The sequence below is a fragment of the Lampetra fluviatilis genome, chromosome 35 (genome assembly GCF_964198595.1).
Source record: "Lampetra fluviatilis chromosome 35, kcLamFluv1.1, whole genome shotgun sequence".
Classification (NCBI taxonomy): Eukaryota; Metazoa; Chordata; class Hyperoartia; order Petromyzontiformes; family Petromyzontidae; genus Lampetra; species Lampetra fluviatilis.
The window spans coordinates 6,536,984-6,556,377 of NC_136309.1; the positions used below are offsets into that span (position 1 = coordinate 6,536,984).

The following is a 19,394-nucleotide window of genomic DNA, read 5'->3' on the forward strand; positions in this document are numbered from 1 at the left end:
TGGGAAAGGTGACAATCCAACTGTCGGAAGTGGTGGTGGTGGTGGTGATGGTCGTGACGTGGTGATGTCCCTCTGGGGCCGTCCATAAATGACGTCACAAGATTTTGGACGATTTTTGACCCCCCCCCCCCATCGTCACAAAAAGTCAGACCCCCCCCCCCTAAAATATAACGTTACAAAGCTCTGCCTCCCCAAAATAAAACAAGCTTTAAATCTCTTTAAACTATTGTCATTGTAGTGCGTATTTAATGTGCCTCTGCACTCTGATGTTGTAGGGAAAAACATTTATTAAAAAGTATATTTAATCAAGTAGAACGTGTTGTCTATATATTTATTTAAAGTTGCGCATTTTGATGTAACGTCACCTTTCTCCCCTCCCCCCCCGTCACACATCGTCACAAATGTCTGACCCCCCCCCCCCCCCTAGGTGCGTGACGTCATTTATGGACGGTCCCATGGCTCACAGGGCTATCTATCTTCTTCTATCTATATATATAAAAGTAGAAAATTGTGGGTTCGTGGCTTTGTGGCTTTGTTTGTGGTCGCTCGCTTGGCCAGGCACCACGCTGTAAGCCCCGCGGTCAGCAAGCGCTCTTCCTTGTAAGTTGTTCACACCCGTCGTCAACTTGAAATTAGTTTCATTAGCGATTTAGTGAGATTGTTGTGCGCTAAACTATTATTTAATTATTTGTGACGCATGCACGACCATACCAAGTCGCACGCCTTCGGTGGGAGTGAGGGGGACATTTTCTTTCGCGTAAAAGTGCGATAAAAATGCAGTGGTACCTTGACTTACCAGTGTCCTAATTAACGAGTTTTTCGAGATACGAGCCTTCTCTCGGCCGATTTTTTTTTTGCTTTGAGTTGAGAGCTAAAATTCGGGTTACGAGCCAGCTTCAGATACACCACCGCTAGTTGTCGCAGCGAATGCCACAGCGAACGCCACGACATCCGTCCAGCATCACGTGTCCCACTCGTTCAATTTAAGCCAGGGGTGTCCAAACTTTTTGCAAAGAGGGCCACATTTGATAAAGTGAAGATGCCCGGGGGCCAATAGATCCTTCTGACATTTTTTTAACCACAAAAGTTACGTGGAAATACACACTGTTACAAAACAATTTTCATCGTCACAATTACCTTTATTTTTCAAATGACAATGTAACCAAATATAAGCCACTCAGGCAGACGGGAACACCTCTAAAAACGCAATTCTGCCTTTCATTCAGTCAGATAACATTGAACAAACTGTATAGAATACCTTAAATTTCCATGAGTTTTATGATGTATTTATTCTGACAGAGCTGGCGAGCCATAACTAACACATTATAAGACCGACGCTGCGGGCCGTATGAAATCTGACCGCGGGCCGTCATTGGCCCGCGGTCCGGACTTTGGACATGCCTGCTTTAAGCAATAGAAGCATCAGTGTTGTGCTCGCATTTGTGCTTGCAGTTATTTTTCAAAACTTCGTGGAGGAGGCAGAGGAGGTTATCTCTACAAGTGAGATAAAGGAAATGTTGGGAATGTAGGAGAAACTTTCAGACTTTATTCAAAAGAAGCACCCAGAAAAAGTTGCAACTGGGCGTGCGACGGCGCTATTTAATGACACTCGCCTAACTCATTTCCAGAGGTGTGGACTCGAGTCATGTGACTTGGACTCGAGTCAGACTCGAGTCATGAATTTGATGACTTGCGACTCGACTTGGACTTGCATAACAATGACTTTGTCCCACCTATGAGATGTGGACTCGAGTCATGTGACTTGGACTCGAGTCAGACTCGAGTCATGAATTTGATGACTTGCGACTCGACTTGGACTTGCATCACAATGACTTTGTCCCACCTCTGCTCATTTCAGAAACATTCTGAAATGGAGGATGAAACAGACCTCATTGGAGAGGTTTTTATCGAAAACCCCTGCAGATGAAAATGAGGAAAGTGTTTGCGAAAAGGGCAAAAATCTGAGAATAAGATTCAGTTATTCAGTTCAGCCTTTCTCCTCCATCTCCATCAGCATCTTCAAGTCGTCTGATCTCCAAGGTAAATGCTGTACATTGTACATGTGCTTAATGAAGCCAGTTTATTGCAGTACGTTCTATTGTATTGTGTTTTTATACAATATTCGTTATTTATAAGTACATTTTTCTTATTTAAAAACATGTAACAAAAAAATCTGCAGTGTTTTGTGAGGCCCCGGAACGGATTAATGGCATTTCAATTCATTTCAATGGGGAAATTGATTTGACATACGAGTAATTTGAGTTACGAGCTCCGTCGCGGAACAAATTAAACTCGTAAGTCAAGGCACCACTGTACACTAAACGCACAGGTAAATTCTTCACTGTGTGAAGTCCCCCCCACCCCGATGCGTGTAATTATTACTACTATACAGTCGGTAGATGCTACCACTATAGGTCGTAGATATTACTGCAGAGAGACCAGGGAGATTGTGGCTGGGAGGGGGGGGGCAGGGGTAGCAGCCCAGCCTGCCAAGGTGCCACCTCGGCCGGCTGGACAATCTAGGCGAGGCCGGAGGCTCTGCACGGGACTAGGCCTCACCACGCCACTCTGTCAGGTGAGTACTTTGTGCTATAGAGTTGATAAATACTGATATATAATCAGCATGTACTACTGTCGTGATAAGAGATACCACCACAGTCGGTATGCACTGCTGTAATCATAGTAGGTACCACCACAGTATGCACTGCTGTAATCATAGTAGGTATCACCACAGTATGCACTGCTGTAATCATAGCAGGTACCACTACAGTCGGTATGCACTGCTGTCATCATAGCAGGTACCACCACAGCATGCACTGCTGTAATCATAGCAGGTACCAGCACAGTCGGTATGCACTGCTGTCATCATAGCAGGTACCACCCAGTCAGTACGCACTGCTGTTACATTTTTAAGAGTAGTTTTGAAATATTTTAAGACCCGGGCAACGCCGGGTACTTCCTGCTCGTACCTAATAAATGAAACAAAACCCCACGGCACCTGGGCTGTCCCCCGTGACCTCACGCCTACAGCGAGCCATCCGCACTTCACGCGACGGCCTCAAAGCGCACCTAGCCTGGCACCACCAACTCGGTTTATTTGTTGACGTCGTTGTGAGTAGGCGGCCACCCCCGTCCTCTGTATGTGTACTTCTACGGTGAACTTCTTTCGCACCGTACGTCGCCGAACTGTGCGAATCGGAGGCGCGGAAGAATGACACCAAACGAAAGCACAAAAACAAACCCCTGTCAACCCACACGGCTTACCCCGTATTCTTTTTGTACGGGGAAATCGGTGTTTCCGGTCGATACCGCGCACAGCCGTTTCAATACGGGTAAACACATTTTTTTGTCTATTTGTGTTTCTCCCTTGTGATGGGACTTTGTGGGATAAACGTTGAGGTTTATAAGGGGCACGCGGTGAACCAATGAGGTCTGAGTTGGTCTGTAATTAGTAGGGCACTGATTAAGGGGTTGACAGGTATGCAGAAAGCAGTTTGGTGCCGGCCGTCACAGGTGCTACTCGCTAACAGCACATGCCCCATCGGTCTTGTAAAGACTATACGGGAGTCTTTGTATTTTATTTTGTACTATCAGGAAATACCCGGCGTTGCCCGGGTACTTGGGGCTATCTTTTGTGAATGTCGTAGTGGCTCTAATCGCTGTGATCAGAAGGAGGCGCCTCAGTGGGCGTTACAGCAACTGTGAAGATTTCGCTGTGACATGGGGCCTGCGATGAATGTGACTCGAACGACGAACTACTGGAAGCCTAAATTTTGACTTAAAACTTTCGTGGCTGCAGGAATTCATATTCTTTGGTTCTTTCGGTAAAGTCGCGTAGAAAGAAAAATAATAATAAAAATAAAGTCAAAATTAATAAAAAATAATATAAAATGAACCACTAATGTAGATTGTAGCCTGGTTCTTAATCTGAGTAAGTGTACTGTACCTGTTTTGTTGCTAGAAAAATGGGGGAAACCTATTCTCATGTACTGGCAGTCTATAATGTAGACTGTAGCCTGGTTTTTAAGCTTGATGAGCATATTGACAGTCTATAATGTAGACTGTAACAATGGTTATTAAACTGAGTGAGCGTACTGGTAGTCTATAATGTAGACTGTAGCAATGGTTATTAAACTGAGTGAGCGTATGCTCAGCAGTAACTTACACAATTTCTCATTGACCAATCTCCGACACATTGAACTCAAAAGGGAAAACATTTGTTCCGCCCTTCCGCTCATGGCGCTTGCAGCCACAAAACTGGACAATGGGTACGAGGGGCTGGGTACCTCTCCACCTTTAGTTCCATTCACCACGAAACCACGTGAAAAACATCTCAGCTTGTGCCGGAGGCCCCGGAGTGTCACATGTCTATGACGTCACCTAGCCAAACCCCATTTGTCAGAGCCTGGAGACCCCTCCCACACCCCCCCCCCAATTCACCGCTCCCCCAACGCCCCCTAGTGGTCCCTCCAGAACCAGCAGAAAACCACTGCAAATGGTCACGCGGAATGCACTCGAACGCTCATTGGAGAGTAGAGGCTGCTATTTATCTGTCGGGAGCTGGACTGGGTACCCCCCAGACCTCTGTGGAGTACAGTGCAGGATGTCCAGTTGGCTCATCCTGGCTCCAGTCATCCTGAGGGATGAACAGTCCTCTGGGACAGGAAGCTTCCAACATCATCATCATGAAGGGGACGTTAGAGCATGGAGGTGAGGTGTGAGAAGATGCGAGTCCCCTGGCCGATGTGATCTCACCTCCCCATCAACAGGAAGCGAGGAATGGTGGTGGTGACTTGCACCGACGAACCTGACGAGATTGATTCCCGCTCACAGGCAGCGCCAGGGAGTGATCCTGGGCGCTGCACAGGTTGACTCTAGCCTTAAATGAGTACCAGGTGAAATTTGTAAGCATTAGCACAGGGAATACAAAGGCGGCCCGGATGTGGCACTGCCCAACACCACTCCCAAATGTGACGTGCCGGCCTTCATAGGCGCTTGTTAACAGCACTTGCCCCAACAGCCAGGCCACACTCGGGATTCTAGATGTGAAGTTTTCGTGACTGCAAGGATTCATACTCTTTGTTTTTTTCGGTAAAGTCACGTAGGTTAAAAAATTCAAATAAATAAAATCACGACGTTTCGGGCGCAACACAAGCGTCCTTTTTCAGGTGGGGACAACTTAGCGAAAAACACAACTGCTTAAGTGTGTCAGGTGGGGACAACTTAGCGAAAAGCACAACTGCTTAAGTGTGTCACCTGAAGAAGGACGCTTGTGTTGCGCCCGAAACGTCGTGATTTTATTTATTTAATTTTTTTTACCTACGGGACACACACGGAATCTGTATCAGAACAAGACGGAGAGGGAGAGGGAACGAGGAGCCCTGACCCGGTCAGCGGAAGGGGTGGTGGGGTGGGGGAGGGTGTGAGCAATGAATGAGAGGTTGTGAGGAGGATGAGGTGGGTGAGGATGAGGGGGGAGGAGATGAGGTGACAACCCTGTGTGCGCTGGTAACTGATGTGCGATGCCGTGCGAGACAGAGCGAGACGGACGCGAGGAGTGAGAGGGCCAACGTTTATTCAGCCACACTCAGCTACAGCAGCAGCAGCAGCAGCAGGATCCTCTAGTTGATGGTCACCTCCACCGGGAAATGGTCGCTCACCTCCTTGGCCTGGGGCGGGGAGGAGGAACAAACACGGGGTCAGGGGGGCGGATAGGAGCTCTAGGAGTCAACAGTGAAACCAGCAGCCACGCGGACCCCACGAGACCTCCACGGAACTCCCACGGGACCCCCAAGGGACCCCCACGGGGACCCCCACGGGGACTGCCACGGGACCGCTCACCTTCTCCAGGGTCAGGCCATACATGGACTGGAAATTGAGGATGCGTGCAGAGCCGGAAGCAATGGCCCCTTGGAGCGCGCTCCCAGCCACCACGATCCTGCGCACGAGAGGGGGAAGGCACCGTGAGACGAGAACCCCACCCCACCGGGACCCGATCCCCTCCGAGACCCCGACCCCACTGAGGACCCAGACCCCAGCGGGTCGCCAATCTGAAGGGCCCCATCCGCACCTGTCATAGGCGCAGTTGGTGGTGCCCACGGTGGTGTCCGCCTCGTCGCCGATGAGCCAGGAGAAGCGCGAGTCCGAGCGCAGGCGGATGCGCCCCCAGTCGGACGCCGCCACGTAGCTGCAGTCGGCGTTCAGGTCACCCAGGATCATGATGCTCTGTGGGGAACACGGCGTTCTGAGGAACACGGGCAGGTGCGGAGGCCACGTCGCTGTGTCAAAGATGTGGCGGTGTCGGGAACGCGGCGTCACGGTGATGGGGAGGCTGCCTCACGTCCGTGCCCCAGCGCTGGCGCGCGTCCGTGTAGACGTCGAAGAGCGCGTCGATCTCCGTCACCGCCAGATCGGGCGACGTGTGCTGCGGCACGAGCACGAGCTGCGGCACAGCTGCAATCGCACAACCACCACGCTCCTCACCATCACCGCCACACTCTCACCAAAATACAACAAAGACCCCGTATAGCCTTAACCGACTGTTGGGGCAAGTGCTGTTAGCGAGCATCTACGAAGGCGGGCACTGTGGCACACGAGGGGGTGGGTCGTCAGCAGCACGCCCGGCCGCCTTTGTCTCCCTAGTGGCGATGTTTACACACTGCACCAGGGACTCATTTGAGGCTGAGTCGACATAGGAGAGGCCCAGGACCGGTTCAGATAATTATCGTCACTGGTGTTGGCTGTGAGCGGGAATCGAACCCGGGTTGTCGGGTTGGTAGCGCAGCGCGCTAACTGCCACACCACCGCTCGCCAAAATTCACCACTACTCTCACCACCACACTCACCACCATACTCTTCACCACCACACACACACATCCTCTACACCCAACTCACCACCCCACGTCACCACACCTCACATCCCAACGGCCCCGTGTTGCAGTGTTGCAGCACACACACTCTCACCGAGGACAGCCACCTTTCCTGCTGTAGGCAAAACTCAGACGTGTTTCTCGGTCACCCGATGTCTATCAACACCGTGCAGTATCTGAAATGAAGTTCAATGCAGCAAGACGGTACCGGATCTCGGGTACAAATCCATTCCTCTTCTTGGTTCTTTCGGTAAAGTCACGTAGAAGTGAAATAATAAAGTAATAAAAATAAAACATAATCAAATATTAATTTTAGAATTATTTTATTATGTTTTATTTGTATAATAAAATAATCAATTTATAATTATTTTATTATGTTTTATTTGCAATATTTTATTAGTTAATTATCATTTTCTAATTTTCCTTTTATTATTTTATTATTTCCCTTCTACGTGGCTTTACCGAAAGAATTATTTAATTATGTTTTATTTTATTATTTAATTATTTCCCTTCTACGTGACTTTACCGAAAGAACCAAGAAGATGAATCCCTGCAGTCACGAAAGCTTTCAATCGAAATTTAAATCCATTCCTGGCGCCACCCGAACGGAGATCACCCCAATCCCAGACGGCCCGACCAGATCAAACCCAGACGGGTGACGACCCAACTCCAGCCCTGGTTCTGAAATTCACTCCGTCCACCGCCCTTCCCTCCAGCGTGGCCGAGAACCTCACCGCTGCTGGGGATGTTGAACCTGACCAGGAACGGCTCGCGACTGAACGTGTCGGTGCCACAAGACTCGCAGCCATCGTCGTAGTGGTAGCTGCTGGAGACAGACACGACCTTGTCCCTGTGGAGACAAGAGACACGAGCTGATCCCTGCGGAGAGCAGCAGCAGCAGCACTGTCGCAGCTGGATGACTTTGAGAGAAAGGGCTTCGAAAATGTGAAGTGTGGAAGATGTTTACAAAAATCTCTGATGAGAAGGTTCCATACTCTTAGTTTTTTCGGTAAAGTCACGTAGGTAAAAAAATGAAATGAAAATTTATAAAAAATAAAATCATAAAAATCACGACGTTTCGGAGGCAACACAAGTCTCCGTCAACAGGTGAGACCGTCACAGCCAGATTTGCTGTATCAAGTGTGAGGAGAGAAGGTTCCATGCTCAAGAGAAAACACATCTCTAGAAAATACTTTCTAGGACCACGTGGAGATAATTTATAAGGGTAGGGCAGTCCAGTCCAGATTTGCTGCGGTACATGCACTGCTGCGTGTCACCTGTAGATGTTTTTACACTGGTCAACAAAAAAAAAACATTTTTTTCTGGCCTGGACTTTTGCAGCTGTTTTAGACTAATTTCAGGGTGCTGATTCCAAATCTAATCTCAGATTTGCTCTATCACATCTCATTTTTATGCTATCGGCATACCCCATTTTCATTGATTTTACCAGAAATTAACTCTGTCACTTATGATTGCAAGTTGTTGCGAGCCAGTGACTGCTTTAGTGTTAAAATATGGTGCTGTATTTTTAGCATAGTGTGTTCATAATATCATTTTATGTAGATATCCACATTTATTTAATATTTTTCTTCTGCAGTTTTTATTGAAAATGCAATATTTGATATCTCAAAATCCCCAATATTACCTTAAAACCGTTGGAATACCTTATGCCAGAAAAAGTGTGTTGACCAGTGTTACCTACGCGTATCTCCTGCAAGTGGGTGTCACTTGCAGTGTGTCGCATGTCATCGTCACGTGTAGCTACGTTTACCACCTGTAGGTGTCACCTGTAGGTGAATGTCACCTGTAGCTGCGTGTCACCTGTAGCTGCGTATCACCTGTCGGTGTCGCCTGTGGTTGGGTGTCACCTGTGTCATCTGTAGGTAGGTGTCGCCTGTAGTTGGGTGTTACCTGTAGATGTAGACGTAGCGCTCTGTGTAGGTGGAGCTGCCGAGCTGATCGCTGGCCAGGTACTCGTAGTGATGGGCTGAGGCACTGTCGCACATGCGCAGAATGAGCCCAGGTGAGACAAATAGCGCAGTGATACCCTGACTCGCATCCTTCAGATCACGCCATTTTGCGTTTATGACCTGGCCTCAGCGAAAACACACGACGCCAACTCGAAAGGCTTCCCGGGAAAATCAACACCTCTCGTTTTGTCCTTTCACAGTCCCAATTAGATATTTATCCTGACCTCTCCATCGCGACCTACTCCTCCCCGCGACCTCCCCGCACGTAAACTCTCCTCGCCGTGACCGCTCCTCACCGTGACACCGGTCCTCTCACCTGTTGAGCTGGCTCATGAGAAGCTTGACGGCGCTGAGATCTGAGTCCCGAACCTCTTGCACTACGACGATGTCATAGAGACTGATAACCTGAGGAAGAGACATATTTCTGGAATTTGGCGAAGAGATGACCACGTTGTGCCAGCTTCGGTGCTCTCTATTGGGAGCTGTACTCCTTCCCAGCGACCACTGCGATACGCCCGGGATTGGCGGATAACTTGGCACTGTGGGTGAACGAGCTGGCACAAAGCGCTAACGATCTCCATCCATGGATCTCATGATCTGATACCTGGTGAATAGACAGATTACTTGGTACCTTGGAAAGATATCTGTTATCTGTAAATAGAGATTATGTGACGGTAGAGACAGATTATCTCATATATCAACAGAATCATCTGGTAGATACAGAGGAACTGATCTCTGGGGAAGAGATTTTTATTATCCGGCCGGGTGGCTCAGCGTGAAGAGCGAGCGGCCTGCAAACAGAAGGTTCCGAGTTGAAATCTTTGTTGGTGATTGACTTGGCCCATCATCCCTTCGGGGTCAGTAAAATATCTACCACTTTGTGGGGAAGTCATATTGGTTGTCCAATTAATAGACTTGCCTCCTTCATAGAAATGTGGAATTGTCACCACTGGCTCAGGGTGGCAAACGGGACGAACCCAGCCTCAAAGTTCATCAGAGCAGCGATCTGTCGTTTGGCGTAGCAATGGATTGGTATCTGGTATAATGGGGAGACAGGCATTCGGGACCGGTGAGGGCATGGCGGGGACAAGGAGGCATTTACATCCACGATGACCTTCGCCACGTCGGGCTTGGACATCTTGGCATCGCCGAACGTCTGGATGTTGAAGGCGGCGATGCGAATCGACTCGGCCATTCCCATCGCGACTGCGAGCAGCGCTGCGGCGAGCAGGAGCTTCATGGTTGCGAATTGGGACCAAACCTGCACCGAGAGACCAGACGGACGTGGCTGCACACACCACCCAGACCGCCCGCCGGAGCCCACACCACGCGGCCTCGCGTCGCACTACCTCCGCCACCACTTGTCTTCACGGATGAAGATCGTCGTCGCAGTAGCTACAAGGCACGAGACGGGTGCGGCATCGGACGGGCAGGCAGGTACAGCATGAAAGACAGCCGAAATTGCTCTGTGGAAATTCATCGACTTGGGTGATATTGATAAACGCTCTAATTGCACAAGCATCAAGCCTTAAAGAGACGGGCCCACACCCTCATCAAAGACCTAAACATAGCATTGGCAATACCGTCCAATCCACTTGAAAAGTTGGCCAGCCAGCACGTGCAAATGTCCGGAACAAGCCGTAGCCAAAATATCGTAGAGCTACTGTGGACCAAGGCTGGAGCCAGGAAAGCATTGAGGATCATCGACGAAAAGACACAGCCTAGGACCAGTTCAGTAGGAAACTCGCACGCACGAGGAGACGCTCCAGCAGCCCCAGCGCACATCGAAGCAGAGCACGGCGCTCCTTTGTGGGCCGATTATAATTATAGCCACACAACTGGACAGCATCTTAACAACTCTTAGAACCTCCCAGTTCAACCATTCTACACAACAAAGACTCATTCCTGGCAGCGATTTCAGCCGCACCAACTCTACATAACAAAAGGCTCAGTCCCATTTACACGCACCTTTACATCAACCGCACCTAGTTTAAACAACAAAGGCTCATTCCTAACAGCGTGCTTCAGCCACACCGAACCTCACAAAAATAATATCCAGGGCCTACCTTGGCTTCTCCCATCCTCAACCAGTATACATACAAACTGTTTCTTGGAATTTCTCTTTACTTGATACAGCTATCGTGCTGTGATGGTTCCACCTGAAGACGGAAGCTTGTGTTGCCTCTGAAACGTCGTGATTTTATTTTATTTTACTTTTATTAATTTTAATTTTTTACCTACGTGACTTTACCGAAAAAATCTAAGAATATGAATCCTTGCAGTCACGAAAGCTTCAAATCTAGAATGGACAGAACTTATGTTGATCAGTTGCACAGCAGAAGACCAAAGATCCAAAACACCGAGATCACATTTTGTAACAGATCAAGGTCATACAAAAGGTGAGTCACTGGCGACACTCAACTCCTGCACTGTGCCACCCCGAACTCGATGTAAATCTGTGGATCTCTACGAGTCTATCAGTCTCTATGTGGGTCCACATATTAGTGAACTACTGGCAACTGCGAAAATTGCGAGGTTCTAAAACAATTCACCACTCAACTGAAGCGATTTCCTAACAAGTGTGGAAGCAGATTTCTAAGTTTCCAATAATCCAGCTATGCCCAGGAGAGACGTGACACGAACAGCACTGCTATTGTGAGCTTACCTCCAATCTTGACCTGCCCTCCAGCAGTCCCGTTTGTAGAACTTATATACCAGCGTGCACACACAAACATTCCTCCCACGTAGGGCTGGACCCAGAGCCTTCGTTTTGGACGATATCTTATCTTGTGAGCACCGCCTGGCCACTTCCCAGCGCCGGCATGAGTACACTCACCTTTGCACGCAACGTGGGCTCCCGCAGAGCACCTGGGAATGTTCCAGGCGGTGGCTCACGACAGCCGAGGCTTAAGAATGCACCGCTCACAGGAGGGGGCTCTCGCAGCTCCTCCACTCCGACCCCTTCCCCTCACCAGATCCCGCACACTCTCCTCGGGCCCCACACCCCCAGTGCCTGGCATCAGCAGGAGCGACGCGGCAAGCCGGAGAAACCAACGCTGCTCACCCAAGTATGGCCGCGTCAACTGAACGGAAAAGAATAAAAGCCGCTCTTTGTCCGGCCTGAACGTCAGGTTGGATACCGTCACTCTCTGGCTTGGAGCTGCGGAACGCAAGACCCACGGGGAGCGGGACTCTGCGCCCCCACCTCATGGGAGCCGAACCGTGCCATGACACCTGCACGGCTGCCATTTTTACCCTTTAGGGCAGCAACTGCGGTCACCAATCGATCGGCTACCGCAGGTGTAAACACACATCTGCTTAAGGTTTCAAAAGAACACTTTATTGATGCAAAATATGACGAGGACACATACGGTTGCATTCTGTCGGAATCCCTCAAGCATCCGGAAAGACAATCCCCCCCCCACCTCCTTCTCCGCGGTGGCTTCAAACCCCTCCCACTGCATGGCCACCCTTCGTCCAAGTGCTCACGTTCTGGTGATGGAAATCGCGAGTCAACCGGGAAACTCGCACTTTTCTCAGGGCCGCAAAAACACGCTGCGAATGTTCATCGCGGCCTTCGACTACGATCGCCGCTCGCTCTCCCCGTCCCCCCGGGGACCCACGTGGCAGCGCCGCTACTCCAGCACCACGAGCCCCCCCGCGGCCTCCAGTGCGGCCTTGAGCTGGTTGGCCTCTTCCTTGGGGACGTTGGCCTTGATCTCCTGCGGCAGCGACTCCACCAGCTTCTTGGCCTGAAAACACAACGTTCGGCAGCGATGTGCACGGTGTAGTCAGCCGACGGCAATACATTTTTTTCTTGGGCCAAGTAATTATCTGGACAAATTTTGTGTCGTTAAGACCCTCCACCACCCGACACAGCCAAACAAATAAAATTGTCACGTGGTGTACGAGCATTTAAGGTGCCAATTGTTTCCGCTCACTCACCCGGTGAGGTGAGGAACAATTCTTACAACTAAAACAGTAAAGTCTTCCTGAGTCTCAACACAATTACAGGAAGATCCTGCATTGGGATGTTTGACCAGTTCTTTGAGATTCGATGAGACACGTGGCTTGTGGAAGGAAACTGGGGAACCCGCAGAAGACTCACAAAATAACGAGGGGACAACACTCAATGATTCACAACAGATTTAACAGGCAGATATTTTGCTACACCGCCATCTCCTGGTCACCTGACCATCCCAGCCTGCAAGATATGGCATTCCCAGGCAGTCTCCCAATCTAGTACTATACTAACCAGGTTCAACTCTGCTTAACTTCTCAGATCCAATGAGACTAGTGGGGCTCGAAGGTGATTTGCGTGTTTAATTGGGTGTGATGTTCACTATCTTATCAACTCTTGCATTTGTGTGTGTGTTGGTTCGTTGCAGTTGTGTGTGTTGGTGGGGAGCGGTAGCGTAGCGGTTAGCGTGCTGAACTATGAACCTGGTGACCCGGTTTCGATTGCTTCTCACAGCCAACACCAGTCATGATTATCTGGAGCTGGTCCTAGATCTCCCCTAGGTCGACTCGGCCTCAAATGAGTACCTGGTGCAGTGTGTAAACAATACCACTAGCGAGACAAAGGCAGCTGGATGTGGTGCTGGCCACCCATCCCCTCGTGTACCGTGCCGGCCTTCATAGGTGCTCGCTAACAGCAATTGCTCCGACAGTTTGTTACAGGCTATAGGCGGATCTTTGTCTTTGATGTTCACTACATTAATGCCCAATGTACAAGTTATCGATTTCAACTTTAGTGTATGTGTCATTACGCGTTGTTACGTGTTTGCTGTGCCAGTGTACACACGTGTGTTTTCAAGGTCTGCATCACCTGACCTTCTGGACACCCCAGCAAATGAGACGTTCCTTCTGAGGTTAAATCCAGGTGAATACTTGAAGAGATATGTAGATTTGGCTGTCGGCGTGTGATTGTCATTGCTCGCATTCAGTTTCGCCCACAGCGGCACGCTGTGCGGCCGGGCAAAGCGCTCACCTGCACGAGGTTGAGGCCGGGCATGCAGGCCTTCACCTCCTTGATGAGCTTCACCTTGTCGGAGCCACGCACCTCCGTGAGGCGAACCATGAAGTGAGTCTTCTCCTTCTTGACCGGAGCGTCCTCCTCCTGAACGGCATGCACAAGAGGGGCGAGCAGTGAGGAGCGGGTGGTGAGGCACGGACGGTGGGGAGGAACGAGCAGTGAGGAGTAAGTGGTGAGGAGCAAGTGATAAGGAGAAGCGAGCGGTGAGGAGTGAGCAATGAGGAATAAGCGGTGGGGATGAACGAGCGGTGAGGGGCTAGCAATGAGCAATCAAGGGTGAGGATGAACCAGCGGTGAGGAGAAGCCAGCGGTCAGAAGCGAGTGTTGAGAAGCGTGCAGTGAAGAGTGTGCAGTGAGGAGTGAACTGTGAGGAGGAACGAGTGGTCACATGCGAGGAGTGAGCAGGTGTGAGCTCGTGCACGTGCGGAGCTGCAGGCAGCGTGCAATGAGAAGTCACGGGAAGTGTCGCCACTCACCGCTTCGGCAGGCGCTGCGGCCGAGGTGGCAGCAGCCATCGGCATAAAGCCCACGTCCTGGATGTTCAGAGTTTTCTGCGAGGACACGACAAGCGACGCGTGAATGCGCAGACATCATCTCAAGGCGCGGACACCATCATCTCAAGGCGGCAGTGGAGGGCGTGGCGTACCTTGAGCAGCTTGTTCAGGTCCGCCACCTCGAGGAGGCTGAGGCTCGTGATGTCGCTCACGAGCTGCTGGACCTTTGGCGAGAATTCGTGAGGGTCCCCGTCCAGGGGCGGCGCCGCGAGCGCGTCCGCGGGTCGCAGAGACGAGGTGCCCAGGCAGCGCAGGGCGCAGGGAACCCCTCCCGGCCTGCGGAAACAGCACGTCTCTAACCATGGCCCAGTGTCTGTGTCTAACCCCAATCTCTTACCATGGCCCAGTGTCTGTGTCTAACCCCAGTCTCTCACCATGACCCAGTGTCTGAGTCTAACCCCAGTCTCTCACCATGGCCCAGTGTCTGTGTCTTACCCCAGTCTCTCACCATGACCCAGTGTCTGAGTCTAACCCCAATCTCTCACCATGACCCAGTGTCTGTGTCTAACCTCAGTCTCTGACCATGGCCCAGTGTCTGTGTCTAACCCCAGTCTCTCACCATGACCCAGTGTCTGAGTCTAACCCCAGTCTCTGACCATGACCCAGTGTCTGTGTCTAACCCCAGTCTCTCACCATGACCCAGTGTCTGAGTCTAACCCCAGTCTCTCACCATGACCCAGTGTCTGTGTCTAACCCCAGTCTCTCACCATGACCCAGTGTCTGTGTCTAACCCCAGTCTCTCACCATGACCCAGTGTCTGAGTCTAACCCCAGTCTCTCACCATGACCCAGTGTCTGTGTCTAACCCCAGTCTCTCACCATGACCCAGTGTCTGAGTCTAACCCCAGTCTCTCACCATGACCCAGTGTCTGAGTCTAACCCCATTCTCTCACCATGACCCAGTGTCTGAGTCTAACCCCATTCTCTCACCATGACCCAGTGTCTGAGTCTAACCCCAGTCTCTCACCATGACCCAGTGTCTGAGTCTAACCCCAGTCTCTCACCATGACCCAGTGTCTGTGTCTAACCCCAGTCTCTCACCATGACCCAGTGTCTGAGTCTAACCCCAGTCTCTCACCATGACCCAGTGTCTGAGTCTAACTCCAGTCTCTCACCATGGCCCAGTGTCTGTGTCTAACCCCAGTCTCTCACCATGGCCCAGTGTCTGTGTCTAACCCCAGTCTCTCACCATGGCCCAGTGTCTGTGTCTAACCCCAGTCTTTCACCATGACCCAGTGTCTGAGTCTAACCCCAGTCTATCACCATGACCCAGTGTGTCTGAGTCTAACCCCAGTCTCTCACCATGGCCCAGTGTCTGAGTCTAACCCCAGTCTCTCACCATGGCCCAGTGTCTGTGTCTAACCCCAGTCTCTCACCATGACCCAGTGTCTGAGTCTAACCCCAGTCTATCACCATGACCCAGTGTGTCTGAGTCTAACCCCAGTCTCTCACCATGACCCAGTGTGTCTGAGTCTAACCCCAGTCTCTCACCATGGCCCAGTGTCTGAGTCTAACCCCAGTCTCTCACCATGGCTCAGTGTCTGTGTCTAACCCCAGTCTCTCACCATGACCCAGTGTGTCTGAGTCTAACCCCAGTCTCTCACCATGACCCAGTGTCTGAGTCTAACCCCAGTCCAGTGTCTGTGTCTAACCCCAGCCCAGCCTCTCGCCGCGTACCCTTCATTACCTGCTCAGCTGGCGGCAGAAGCGCAGCGCCCCCAGCATCGTGCGGCGAGACGGGTGACGGAGAGAGGAGAAGAGGAGAGGATGACACTGGACGGGTCCCTGGTCTTAGTCCGGCTTGGAGTACCGCGCCCGGCCTCGGCACTCTCCTCCAGCAGCAGCAACACCACCACGAGCAGGACCACCACCACCACGAGCAGCAGCAGCACCACCACCACGAGTATCAACAAGCACCACCACCACGAGTATCAACAAGCACGCTCTCTCCTCCTCCTCCTCGCTGCTGCTGCTGTTCGGGCCACCACGCGACGGGACGCGACCTCTGCACGCGCAGACCACGCCGCCCCCACAAGCACCCGCGAGAAGCGCCCCCACCACATCCGGGTCAAGGGTCTCACATCCGTGACGTTAACAGACCCATGACCGGATGTTGCGGCCATCTTGGTCAGGGGTCAGGGTCTGCGTGGGTGATTGTGAGTGAGGCTTCGTCGGCGGTCTCGCGTGAGTGCAATGGCCTTCCCACCCCCCCCCCACGGCATCTCGGGGTGTGGGTTGTGTTGTCTTGCGCCTTGGCAGGAGAGAGTTCGCGTCGTTTCGATGGTTCGTTGACGGCGCGCGCGTTCGTGTGGACCTGCAAACTTTTAAATTCTCTGTACACGAATATGGGCAAAACCGTGTGGGTTGACACGGTATGTATGTCTTCTTGGTTCTTTCGGTAAAGTCACGTGGAAGGGAAATAATAAAATAAAAATGTTTTTACATAAAATACAATTTGAAATAAAACATAATAAAATAATAAAACATAATAAAATTATAAAAATAAAACATACAAAATAATAATAAAAATAAAACATAATTAAATAATAAAAACACAACATGGTTAAATAATAAATATGAAACATAATTAAATAATAAATATTAAACATATTACACTTGTAAAAAGAAAACAATAAAAATAATAAAATTACATTTTAAATAAAATTCTCACGTTTCGGCCACAACGCAAGCAGCCGTCCTCAGGTGAAGAACAGGGCTGTCGGAAAGACAGCGTCCGATTGAACACTACCATGCTTAGCAGCGTATATTTAAGCTGGGTTAGAGGAGGAGAGCGCCTTGACAAAGGAATTTACATATCAACAGAGGAATTTAGCATATTTACGGAAAATGCAGATATGGGATTAGTCACTACTTGTGGAATGTATGTCTCTACGAGTCTGTATCTTTACGAGTCTCGAATGAGGTGTTTATTCTGGACGTCCGCGTTGTTCCACACTGTTTGCCAGCGTTTTTTTTCTCTCCATATCTGGGTGAGATTCTGGGATGGTGACAGTAGCAGCAGCAGCAGAGCGCGATCCCATTAGGGATTTGAGACGGGAAGAACGGCGAGAGAAACATCGTCAAGACACCTTGGTCGATGGGTTCTCTTCAGCAAGAAAACATGTCAACGCCCTTGCAGTTTGCAAGTTTCTGCGGATATTTGGTGACAATGCTCACCATCATTGGAACCTCATTTGCCAGTAAAAATATGATAATTGGTTTTTTACCTTTCTATCTGGCAACAAAACTGACACCTTTTTTACAAGGAGTCATGTTTACACAGACCACAATACATGCAGTCATAATGCGCCTTTTGGCGTCATCTGGTCCAACCCATGTGAGACTAGGCTCTAAGGAAAGCTGTCTCGGGTGTGGACCAATCAACTTCAAGGACAGTGCACATTATCAGAGTTATGTTTTTTGTTTGCATTGTCTGCAGGTATTGTGGTCTATGTAAACATGACTCCTTGTAAAAAAGGTGTCAGTTTTGTTGCCAGATAGAAGGGTAAAAAACCAATTATCAATGCTCACCATGGCAGAGTTAGGGCATTGGTGTCGGTTGCAGTGCTCCGGTTATGATGCGTGTCCCGTTATTCAAATGTGCATCTCTAGCAGTTTTATGTAAGAGCTTCTTGGACCCGACTAGAACACAACACTGTGCCACCGAGTAGATCGGTGAAGACGACGGGGATAGTTTGCAGTAGATCAGCCGAGGGGCACGATGTTGTTCCTGCAAATTGCTGAAGCAGTGATTATTGATTTGAAGGTCCGGCTTCTATACATGGTGTATGTTGAAATCCATTCGCACGGGACGTAGCCAACCGTACTAATCTTGGTGTGGGGTCATAGCGGACTGGGTTACCACAGGACGCATGAAGGGTGGCAATATGCTGTGCGATTGTTCAGGTGGAAAGTGCTTGTGGTGGTTCTAGGATATGGTCAGATTCTCCAGCGACAGAAATAAGGCTCAAATAAAATTACACTGGGAGGAACCTCCTGTTACACCAGCCCACAAGGGAAGTATTGTCAATTTAACACGTAGGCTTTCGTGACCATTATTCAAAATATAGGTTTTTGGGTCAGATCGCGTTATTTATAAATGTGTCATAACCCTCCACCACCCGACACGGCCAAACAGTAAAAAAGACCGGAAGCAACAGGAGAGCTTCACCATTCTTGCCCGATGAAGCGGATTGTAATTATCAGCGAAACGTCGTACTCAGATTTTAAAATGATGTTCATTCTCTCTTCAGCACACCGGTGGGCTAAAGTGAATTATTTTGTCTTTTGAAAAACGTGACACATGTTTTACTGTTTGGCTGTGTCTGGTGGTGGAGGGTTACGACACATTTATAAATAACGCGATCTAAACCCAAAAACCTATATTGGGAAGTATTGTGTCCGTCGTGCAGGGAGGGGCTTGGTGGGGCTGGGTGGGGAGGGGCTGGTCACCCCGTGGTACTCAAAACTCAACGTTTAACCTACTCACGCCGGCTTGTGCCCGCCCTCAGGCATATTTGCGGAATACACCACGCCGCCGTTGACCCTGGCCATTGACCGAGCAACCCAACGTTCCTACCAGCTCCCTCCGCAGGAATGTGTTTGGTAGTGTTCTCGAGGTGTGCGCCCTGTGCAGCAAGGACTATGTCATCTGCACATATGAATTTGCGAGGTGATGTACATGGCAGGTCACTTTGGCTTGTGTTTAAAGAAAGTGCTAATTTTTTACGTGAGACTTAGCAACTCTAGGCGAAGTTGATTTGAGTGAGACAGGGTGAGTAGGCAGGTTATTGTTATTATGTTTATGTTGAACTTCTTTCGCACCATACATAACCAAAAAGTGCTAATAGGAGGGTTCAAGCAGTGAAATATTTTCTGAAAACTAGAAGAAAAACAAAGAAACAGAAAATGAAACCCAATAATCTGAGCGGTGAAGCCAAGAATCTGAGACAGAGAAACATTGAAGG

General features: G+C 49.9%; 2 protein-coding genes across 2 annotated transcripts; both read right to left on the bottom strand.

The window, feature by feature from the left end:
* Positions 1–5,586: 5,586 nt before the first annotated feature.
* Positions 5,587–10,172, bottom strand: LOC144944580 (deoxyribonuclease-1-like). The gene is made up of 8 exons (XM_078872854.1): positions 9,942–10,172; positions 9,156–9,244; positions 8,781–8,864; positions 7,604–7,719; positions 6,341–6,453; positions 6,071–6,225; positions 5,842–5,938; positions 5,587–5,669 (listed from the first exon to the last, which is right to left on the bottom strand). The coding sequence occupies exons 1-8, from the start codon at positions 10,077–10,079 to the stop codon at positions 5,622–5,624; spliced, it is 840 nt and encodes a 279-aa protein (XP_078728980.1). The 5' UTR covers positions 10,080–10,172; the 3' UTR covers positions 5,587–5,621.
* A 1,985-nt stretch (positions 10,173–12,157) lies between these two features.
* Positions 12,158–16,547, bottom strand: MRPL12 (mitochondrial ribosomal protein L12). The gene is made up of 5 exons (XM_078873021.1): positions 16,115–16,547; positions 14,521–14,704; positions 14,351–14,425; positions 13,830–13,958; positions 12,158–12,591 (listed from the first exon to the last, which is right to left on the bottom strand). The coding sequence occupies exons 1-5, from the start codon at positions 16,150–16,152 to the stop codon at positions 12,475–12,477; spliced, it is 543 nt and encodes a 180-aa protein (XP_078729147.1). The 5' UTR covers positions 16,153–16,547; the 3' UTR covers positions 12,158–12,474.
* Positions 16,548–19,394: the final 2,847 nt, after the last annotated feature.